The sequence below is a fragment of the Octodon degus genome, unplaced genomic scaffold, assembly GCF_000260255.1.
Source record: "Octodon degus isolate 3935 unplaced genomic scaffold, OctDeg1.0 scaffold00044, whole genome shotgun sequence".
Lineage (NCBI taxonomy): Eukaryota > Metazoa > Chordata > Mammalia > Rodentia > Octodontidae > Octodon > Octodon degus.
Window position 1 is genome coordinate 11762320 of NW_004524620.1, and position 10583 is coordinate 11772902.

Below are 10583 nucleotides of genomic sequence, written 5' to 3' on the forward strand. Positions count from 1 at the left end.
TTTTTTGGGATTGAACTCAGGATCTTGCACTTGCCAGGCAGGCACTTATGCCCCTGAGCCATCTCCCTGGCCGGAAGATTGACCATTTTATCATGTCTAGTTTTGTTGATTTTTAAAATTTAATTTAAATTTAAAGTTCCTGAGATATTTTTTATATTTATTTTGTGAATAAAATATCTTAGATACCAAGAGTATTAAATGATAGTTATTTTCCCACCCTACAGTTGTTCATCTGGTGACAGTGCTGTCCCACTCAGATGTAAGACAGCAAGGCCGCTGTGGGTAGGTGGGCTTCTTAGCTGGGGCAGCTTCTTGCCTGGGTGGTCAACTGGGCTGCGACTGTGTCCAGCAGGGAGCACGCCCAGCTCTTTCGCCCACACCAGGTTTGTTCTCAGAGAGCGGTCTTCAGTTCTCTGTCCAGAGGCTATAGACCTGGCTGTCAGTTCCTTGGGGACAAGTGGGCAGCACCCTGGTGTTTTGTCAGCTTGGCAGTGCTGTCATTAAATACTGGATGTGTTACTTGTGAAGCAAAGAGAGACTTATTTAGCTAAAACTTTTGGGGTCTCGGGGTCCAATACTGGGGGCTCCTGGATTGTCCTCTGTGGGGGGTGTGGTAGAGCTCCTCGTGATAGGAGCACACGGCCAGATCTCAGCCTGGGGCAGAGAGATATCCAGCAGGCCCGGGAGGTATCTCGGAGGGCACCCCCCCAGGCACCTGAGGCTCCGAAAGGCTCTGTCGTCTCACAGCAGGGCCAACCTGGGGACAGCCACTCATGCATGGACCCTTCAGGGGCCCTGGGGCATTAGTGGTAACTGATGCGTAAGTGCCTCACAAGGCAGGCGGTGACCACAACAGAGCCCTAGCGCCAGCGGAGGCGTGGCTCCGTCCCCAGTGCCCATCTGCCCCCCCACCCCATTTAGTGTCACTTTTCAACCAAAGGAAAACATTCTGGGCATAAAGCACGGGACCAGCCTTTCTGTGCACGCCGCGGCCCTGCTTACCTATCGAGGGCAGTGACTCTGCCTTGCTGCCTTTGGCAGACATGCGGGACACCTGCCGTGTGCACAGCTCCATGGCACGTCTCACTGCAAGACACGTAGATTGCCCACCAGGGTCCTGCTCTCCTGGTCCAGGACAGAGTGTTGCTGGGAGCCGTTTCTTCCATAAACCACCGAACTAGGGCAGTGATGGTGGGAAAGTGAAGATGGGGCATATTCAGAGATTTTAGTGGAGAGAGCAAAGCTGTGTGGAGAAAAAGATGGTTTGCAGGAGAGGAATCGGATCCTTGTAGAGGAGAAAGGGCTCAGGTCTCCACAGTGAGGCCGCTCATGAGGCAGCTCAGGCTGAGCTCGTGCGATAGGAGTCGGAATGCCTTCTATGTGTATTTTCCAGGCCACTCAGTTTCTTAAATACTTATTAGAAAATCATTCTGAAACAATTGTCATAATATTTACAGACAAGTAACGCAGAAAACGGATGACATTTTTCAAGAAGAAGTTTCCCTAAACCAGGCTTCTTAGTAAAAATACAATGAGTTTGTGATAGAATTTAAATATCAAACTTTTCAAGTATGTCATTAATAATTTAGATTTTTTGAAGATATAGAGTTTATCTAGAATTGTTAAATAAATTATAGAGAAATACAATTCTTTTTACCTGGGTAATACTTAAAATGAGGAATTTGAAAGTCGTCTGTAATATATTGCATGGATTAAGATTGCTTACAGAGACCATTCTTAACAGAACAAAGATAAAATACAAATATCAAGAGCCAGTATTCAGGAAGGGAGTATAGTTTTAGGATGTAAAATGTAATTAGAACAGTATTTGAAGGGTTACCACTCCGCGTGGTGTTGTTACTTTTCCTTTTCTACACGTAGTTTCTCCTTTCCTTCCATTCTGCCCTTCTCCCACTGCCTCTTGTCTGGTGTTGGGTTCTGTACGCTTGTGCCATTTTTACCTTTCTGTTGGCATCTTGTACACAACAGCCATGACAGCAGGCTTCCTCACTGGCCGCTGTCGTCTGCCCCTCACTGTGCTGTGTGCGCTGTGCGCCAGGCCTGCGCGCTCCTGGAGCGTGGCTGTGGCTGGCCACGGAAGGTCTGCAGTTGTGCTCTAAGGACAGAGTCTCCTTGAAATTGCGTGAGTGTAGTGGCAAGTTGTGGTGTGCCCTGCTACCATCCCAGCACTCTGGGAGGCTGAGGCAGGAGGATTGCAAGTTCAAAGCCAGCCTGGGTAACTTAGTAAGACCCCGTCTCAAAATTTAAAGCTACATAATAAAAAAAAGTTAAAGACATAGGCTTAGGATATCTCTCTGCTTTCAGCCCTAAGTTCCACAAGAAAAAAAAAAGGATGATGACAAGAAGCAGTTTTAATTTTAAAACTTCACATGTATAATGTATTTTATTTGGAAAATGAAGAAGAAAGTGAATTTTATATTCCTTGGGTCACCACTAGCTTTGCAAGTGCTGCTGTCCCAGCTGGTCCGCCCCACGTGGCCTACGCTTGGTGGTACTTCCAACCAGGAGTCTTCGTGCGTCCCACCCCCACCCCCACCTGCTGGACAGTGCCACATTTCTGTGACTCTGTTGCCCTGCCCCACAGCACTGGGCATTTAGACTTCGCTCTGGCTGCTTCTATGTAGACTTTCCCCTCAGTTCCTTACAAGCTTGTGAAACCTGGGCCCTTGGATGCCTTGCTTGTTCTAAATTCCTCCTGGTGGAGTTGGGGAGGCCTCTCTTCTAACTCTCCTTACCTCCAGTTGAAGCTTTGAGGACCAACATTTAAATAAAAACCTATCTGAACTGTATATTCAAGGTCAAACTTCAGCCATGACTGCTACAACTGCCTTTACCTGTGACCTGGGGGGGTGGGGGTCCTCATCCCAGCGACGCAGCCTGGGCTGGCATGTGACCCTGACTCCCACGGCACGCCTGAAGAACACAGATGCCAGCCTCAGTGACGAAATGCTATCTCTGAGGTACAGAACCATTTCAAATGTAATTTTGTACAAGAGAATCAAATTTTTGTAATTAATGACCACACATTCCTGTTCTTCATGGATCTGTTTATGGTTGTAATTTTAGTTGAGAAATAATTTGAAAATATTCAATTTGATGCACAGTGTATGTAGAACATGACACGAACACACTACAAATACACCACTGATTCCTTACTTAAATCCACTGACTCTTAGGAGGGGGATAGAAAGCTAAAATAACACTTAAAGGTCATCATGTAACTCGTAAGTTTGCCAAATGATCTCCTGGAGACATTCAGCACCCTGGAGTCCCTGCTGAGGCCGCAACAATTAATAGAGGGTGAGAAAGGAGAGTGGACGTGGTACCTGATCCGGCCTCAGGGAAGTTTTTCCTTCAGTTCCTCTTATGATCTGGAGGGAAAGCAGACTTTAGGGTGGCAAGTATACTCGTGTCTGCATACTGCAGTCGGGAGCCACAACAGTGAAGGTGTGGCTTTCCCTAGTTGAACAGGTTTAAGGCCGGGCTGTCCATCCAGCGCTCCCCACTGGATTGAATGCCAAGTGTGAAAGTCTGCTCTTTCTTTGCTTTCAGCATCCAGGGCTAAGCTCAGCATGATCAACACCATGTCAAAGATCCGCGGCCAGGAGAAGGGGCCGGGCTACCCGCAGGCGGAGGCGCTGCTGGCGGAAGCCATGCTCAAGTTCGGCAGGGAGCTCGGAGAGGAGTGCAATTTCGGTGAGGAGCGCTTTCTCGCTCTGTGCACTTGCCCAGCTGCGGGGGGCAGAGATGCCAGGAGGCCCGGGTAGCAGAGATGCCAGGAGGGCCCGGGTGGCGAAGCTGCCAGGAGGGCCCGCAGGAAGCCAGCCCAAGTATTTCGTATTTGAATCCTGGTCTTAGATCTTACATTTGGGCGCAGCATTTGTTTCTAGAAATGCTTTGTTATTGTTGAGGTGGTTTATATTACGAGCATTCTTTTTCCTTTGCCCTGGTGAACTCCTGGTCCTCTCGCCAGCTTTGGCTGATCCCAGAGACTGCGCGGCACCTGCTGTAGGATGTGTGGGCAGGAAGCGGGTTTGAGGCAGAGCGTGCTCGCTGCTGCGGTGCCCTGCTGCATGGGGGCTCTTGTGTCTTGTTTGTTGTCCTGCGGCCCCTGATTCCATGCTGCAGGTGGACACGCTGTAATCCTTTACCCCCCTTTAGTTACAGCACTAAATATCTGGCGTCAGCCCCTCCAGGTATAAGGTCACCAGATGGTTAGCCTTCCTGGCTGAACTTTGGTCTTTATTCTTGGTAGTTGTTCCTGCTAAACTCATTGACCTGAAGCTCATCCTATATTAGGGTGAGCTGGTTTGTATAAGAGAAGGCAGAGAGCCAATCACATTATTTTTGAAGGAAAAAGAAAGCATTACATTCTTGATAACAAGGATGTTCCTTCTTAGGAGGGGCCTCAAGTCTGACTCCCAGAACCAACGAGGTGAAGGGACTGCTGCTCTCTGGGGCTGGGCACTCCCTCTTGTCTGTGCTGTTTCCAGAGGCTGAGTGTGGCCCCCGTGTTCCATCTACAAAGGCCTTTTTATTGAAAATGTGTCGTGCCTTTGTTCTCTGAGGTCCAAGAACTCTGTTCTCTCCCTGCAGGTCCAGCGCTTGGCGAGGTGGGGGAGGCCATGCGGGAGCTTTCCGAGGTGAAGGACTCACTGGACATGGAAGTGAAGCAGAACTTCATCGACCCGCTCCAGAATCTTCATGACAAAGACCTGAGAGAAATTCAGGTGAGTGTGTCGCGGACTCTGCCAAGCGAGTAGCTAAATTTTGTAGACGCACGTGCCCATTCTCCTTAGAAAGCAATTGCTTAGCTCAGTGTTCGTGTTCATGACAGTGAGCACGTGAGTTTTAAAACAGCCCCGCAAGACTGAGAAGAACCAGAAATGCAGTATTCCTTTTTTTTCTTTTCTTTTCTTTTTTTTTTTCAGTACCAGGGATTGAACTTTTTTTTTCAGTGCAGGGATTGAACTCAGGACCCTGCGCTTGCCAGGCAGACACTTATTCCACTGAGCTATCTCCCCGGCCCTAGAAATGCAGTATTCCTTACCCACTCTTTCGTCTGTGCCTTTCACAGTGTTACTTGGATTTTAAATTGTTTCCTTGCATGGGTAACATCCTTTATATGCAAATAGGCAATTTTGTTAATTAGAATGATGTGGTAAGCTGATGCAATAACCTAAAATGCTAGCTGTAGTAGTTAGTTGCTAGCTTAAATAATTTTCAGATCACTCTTAAATAAACATTTTCGTAATGATTGTTGTGATTGAGGAAGAGTAGCCCTCTACGCTCTTTATAAATACAGAACTGTCGAGCTATTTAGAATAAATGCAATTCAGCTGGCTTGGTCTCTAACTGGGTGTGTGATATTTGCTCATTCATTTATTTATTCTATAAAAAAATTGTTGTACTTACCTGAAACTTGATTTTGCTGGCTGATAAATGGCCTGGCATGCTTGAACTCAGGTTCCTGTCAGTCTAGCTAAAATGGTTACTCTGACCCAGTGCTCTACCGTAAAGCTGGCTACAAGTTCAGGAGTCTTGAGTGTTCCTTCCAAAAGAAGAGGCATTCAATTATGGATTAAGGGGAGGGGTGCAGAGGCAGGGAATGACCAGGTCATTGTTTATGACCTTCCCTGTTGGTTCTTTACAGCACTCAGGAAAAAATACCTTTTTACTCTGGGAAACTCCCTCCTACCTGGCTGCCAGAGATGATGGGCAGAGGCTGGAGACCTTCCTGGGGCCTGAAGCTCAGTGTGGACCCTTAGAGCCCTTTCTGAGCTTTCCTGTGCAGGTCAGGTTTTATGGCAGACTTGCATCACCTGGCTGCTAGAAGGGGGAAGCTGTCAGTGGTCCTCAAATGCTGTACTGGTCACCTAGATGTATATTCCTAAGACTTGGCACTGGATATTGTGATTCAAGTGATTCAAAACTTAAGTGACTTTTGTATCTGACAAGGTCAGTCAAATCCCCTCAGGATTTACCCTGAAGCTCGGTACTGCAGTTTGTAGATCCTTCGTTAGTGTCAGCCATGTGGATGAGTCACGGCCATTGCTTGACCAATTTGCTCTCTGTGAAAGCCTGAGAGAATGTTTTCTCTCCATGTGACTCTCCTTAGGCACACTCTACATCATCAGTCACTTTCCTCTCTGGTCTCATAATCTCCTTGATCAGAAAATTTGGGACACCACTGAGTTACAGGATGTTACAGTATTTCTTGTTATATAGGTCTTGCTTTATCTTGGTCTTAAGCATCCAGCAGAAAAGTATAAAAACGAGGTATAAAAAGTAAAGCCATATTAATATGCTGAGCTCTAAAAGGCTCAAGTCAACAACTTCTGACATTGTCAGTCCTATGGATAACCCACTACTATTTTGGACTGCTGGACTACGTTGGACTATTTTGCTGAATTCACACACCTACAGTATTTCAGTGGCAATGGAATACCCATCTCTGACAAAACTAAACAAAAAAATGGGATATAAATGAAAGACCATTTTGTATTGGTATATACAAAATAATTAGGACAGATAGCTACTCTCTCTTAATTCAATGAGAATGATTTGTACTATCCATGTTTAGACAGAATATCATGTTGGCATCCAGTACTATGGATAACCATTACAAAGACAACAATATGCAATGTATTAATTATTGAAACTGTCCTACTAATCGGTTTTGAAACTGTCTCATTGCTATTTGTTTCTCAATAAAGTTAATTAAAAAAAAAACCCAAAACTTAAGTGATGCTTACACGCTCGGTGACTGAGCAGAGGCTTCGTTCCCTCTGCTCTCTCCTGAAGGTGAGAAGCTGGGGGCTTGCACGCCTGAGCTTTCCATATGCTTAGGGTGTGCCCGCACTCCCCTCTCATCATGGAAGGGGAGGATGAGTCCAGCTTGGCTCTCACCTGGTGAAGCTGTAAAATAAAGACCGTTGCTGACTCCCACGACTTCTTTCTCACGCTTCCTTGTATCCAAAGATGCTGCTGCACACTTAGCCCCTGGAGGTCTTGGCCTCGCCGGTACTTCTTCCCCTCTGGCCATGTGCTCGCTTAGAGCCTACCTGCTCTCTCCATGGGCCAGAAACACGAGGGCGAGGCGGGCTGCAGGGCAACGTTCCTGTAAATCCTTCGCAGCGTGTCTTGTCCTTGACCCCTCAGCACCACCTGAAGAAGCTGGAAGGTCGGCGCCTGGACTTTGATTACAAGAAGAAGCGACAAGGCAAAATTCCAGACGAAGAGCTCCGTCAAGCTCTGGAGAAATTTGATGAGTCTAAAGAAATCGCCGAGTCGAGCATGTTTAATCTCCTGGAGATGGATGTAAGTAACTCTTTCATGGCTTTTTAAAATTTAATTGTATCATGGCAGCACAGAAATGTGTTTAAAATACATTATAAAAAATATTAATGTCTGGTTATATTCTGTGCTAGGAACACATAGATGGCAATTGCTTCTAAATTATTTTAAATGATAAATAGATTGAGAAATGGGAAAGATTTTTCTTCTTCCTTGCAGTTTGATTAAATAGATTTTTGCCTGCTACTGAATGTTGATGCGTTACCTACAGTGCCAAGATAAAGGGTATTTGTGATGGTCCTGTGCAAATCCATTACTTAATAAAAGCACTCTAGAAATGTAGGTCCAGCAGATTCTGATTATAAATGAATATCAACTGAAACACATTCCAGGTTGTGTCCACCGTAGACTAAAATGATCTGTACTTGGAAGTGAAGCTGGCTTTTTTTTTTTTTTGAAAAAATAATTTCTATTAGGATTGATGATTGTGGCAAAGGAAATATATGTGGAGCTTAGATAAAGTGGGGTAAAAGCTGCACCTGAATCTTCAGAGTACTCAGTTAGTATTAGTGGCCTTAGACTTTCCTATCATTGTTGTCTCTTCTTCCAGGCCCTCCAGCTGCCAGTCAGCTTCCACTGAGATGCTGACCGATCCTTTGCGTACCAGTTCCTATATCAGTCAGGGCTCTACAGACAGGCCGAATCAGCAGGGTGTAGATACAAATGCAGACACAGATGTGTAGCTATAGGAGGAGAGCCACGTTGGGGAAATCAGCTTGCGAGGTCAGGAAGGCTCAGAGTCTTGCACACTGTGTTTCCTGAAATCTGGAGCGGCAGAGAGGCTAGTGTCAGGGCTCAGTCCAAGTGTGAAGGCCTGAGAAGCAGTGGGCTCAAGGGAGAACTGTCTCTCTCTCCCTGAGGCCAGAGGCTTGAGGACCTGGCAGAGGCAGGAGCCATTGGTGCAAGGCCTGGAGTGTGAGTCTGATTGCTGGAGAACTGGAACTCCGATGTCCAACTTCCTGTCCTTTTGTTCTATCAAGGCCCTTAGATGGCTGGGTAGTGCTTACCATCGCTGGGTAACAGCGGCTCCTCCTTGCTGGTTCAGCTGGGCATGGGGTGCACACCTGCAACTCCAGAGGCTGGGGAGCTTGAAGCATCAGGATCACAAGTTTGAGGCCAACCTGGGCAACTTAGTAAGACCCTGGGTTCACCCCAGCCCCACACCCCTAGAACCAGTGATCGAGATGTTAGTATCTTTTGGAAACACCATCGTAGACCGAGTAAGGTTTTGCTGGCTAATCTTAGTATTCCTTAATCCAGTCAAATTGATGCCTGAAGTTAACCATCACATATTTTATCTGCTTTAATCCTGCCTTGACTTTCCTCCTACCCACAGACTGTGCACATGTATATGTATATGAAGCGATATAATATGGAGGGATCCTGTGTGAAACCCTGAATCATAGTCCTTCTCATTGCCAGGATCCCACCCAGCCTGCGGCTCACAGAACAGCATAGCCTGTGTGAGCCAGGAGTCGCTGCCCCCCCGGATCACAGCACAGCGCAAGACGCAAAGTGGAAGTGACGAAGGGGGCAGCTTAGAACATTAGAGTAGAGTGAAAGCAAGATGTGCCCTGACCCAGCCTCTTTACACTGCACATGGGGCTCAGGGCTCACAGAAGATTCTCTGGCATGCCGTCCTGACTCCGTGGCTGCCCACCAGGAGAGGCAGCAGCCACATTTTCGTGGCACTGATACTAGCTTAGCAAGAGAAGTAGGGAAGCAAGAGTTGTCTGGCCAATGCATCTTCTTCCTATAGAAAAGTAGCAAGAGCCACGTCCTCTCAAAAGAGTGTAGCTAAGAATGAGACTTTGCCATAGGAGTTAGGCGGTCTTCATGAGGAGTCTTTCTAATACTGCCTTTCCTCATGGTCCTGATGTACAGGGTTCCAAGCATAAGGGTATTTTTGTATCCTGCGGAAACATCTGTCTTAGCCTGGCTTGCCACGGCCATTTGCATTGCCCAGTGCTAGAGTGTGGGCTGGGGACCGTCCTTCCACATGTGTGAGTGTTGGGGGTGGGCAGCGCGGCTGCTTCAGGACAGCACCTGGGCACTAAGGCACGGTTTCTGTGTCCATCTACAGATTGAACAGGTGAGCCAGCTCTCCGCACTCGTGCAGGCCCAGCTGGAGTACCACAAGCAGGCAGTGCAGATCCTGCAGCAGGTCACTGTCCGGCTGGAGGAAAGGTAAGCTCCTGACTGCCTTGGCGTTTTGTTCTTGTAAGTGATGTGCAAAGGAATGGAAATCATACGTTTGGGAAGAAACTTCTGCCAGAACCCCCACTGACCCTGTGCAGAAACATTATGAATCTAGCCTTGTGTTTATGAGGGACTGCTGGGCTGTGTGTTGGCTGCCACAGTGGGGGCACCAAAATGCTGCCGATGACCGTGACGTGCCGCTCGCTGAAGAGCTATTCTGTGTGGAGCGTGGATGTATATAGGCTATCTTGAAGCTGCTGTGGAGACTAAGTGTTGTTAGCTTCAAATAGCAGATGAGAAAACTAGGAGATGAGGCCCCGAGGGGTCAAGTAACTCACCAGGGCCGCCCAGTCAAGCTGTGTGAAAGCCTGCAGAAGACCGTGTGCAAAGCGCTCTTCGTGTTTCTGTGAATGTTAGTCACCCAGTATGACAAAGAGCCTTTCTCAGTGCTGTTCTGTCCCCTTGGATGTATCCCACAGCAAGCCATCATAACTTTCTGTCCAAATGGGGTTCTGAAGAACCACCTTGAACTGCAGTATGGATTCCTTGACCAACTTCGGGTCTTGTACTCTAAGAAACCCAGTCACAAAAGCATTTAATGTACCTAATCTATGGACTGAAATAGGTTAGCAATGGAGTACACTGCAGAGTACCCACCAGTTATAGTGAATGCGTGGCAGGCAGATGTGTGGCTTAGGGCCATTGCCCAGCCCTGCGAGGTGTTGGGACTGCACGCTTAGGAGGCGGGAAGTGTGCGAGTCCGTCCGTCCGTCCGTCCTTCCTTCCTTCCTTCCTTCCTTCCTTCCTTCCTTCCTTCCCTTTTTCTTTCTTTGTCTCTCTTTCCCTCTTGCTCTCTTACTGGTGCCTAGGATTTAGGGATTGAACATAGGGCCTTCTGATAAACTTCACCCCCAGCCCATTGTTAGAATTTATCTCCAGGAGGCTCTCACCAAGGAGCCCAGCTGGGCTCAGCAGTGGGACCTTCCGAGCTCAGCCTTCCAGCTCAC

At 47.4% G+C, this 10583-nt stretch overlaps 1 protein-coding gene across 1 annotated transcript in view; it reads left to right on the top strand.

Annotated features, from left to right (window-relative positions):
- Sh3gl2 (SH3 domain containing GRB2 like 2, endophilin A1) overlaps positions 1–10583 on the top strand; it is a 64658-nt gene that overhangs the window by 47359 nt on the left and 6716 nt on the right. The window contains exons 4-7 of the mRNA XM_004631724.3: positions 3574–3717; positions 4618–4751; positions 7183–7341; positions 9461–9564. Of these exons, the coding sequence (XP_004631781.1) occupies positions 3574–3717; positions 4618–4751; positions 7183–7341; positions 9461–9564 (541 nt within the window). The remainder of the gene's footprint in view (positions 1–3573; positions 3718–4617; positions 4752–7182; positions 7342–9460; positions 9565–10583) is intronic.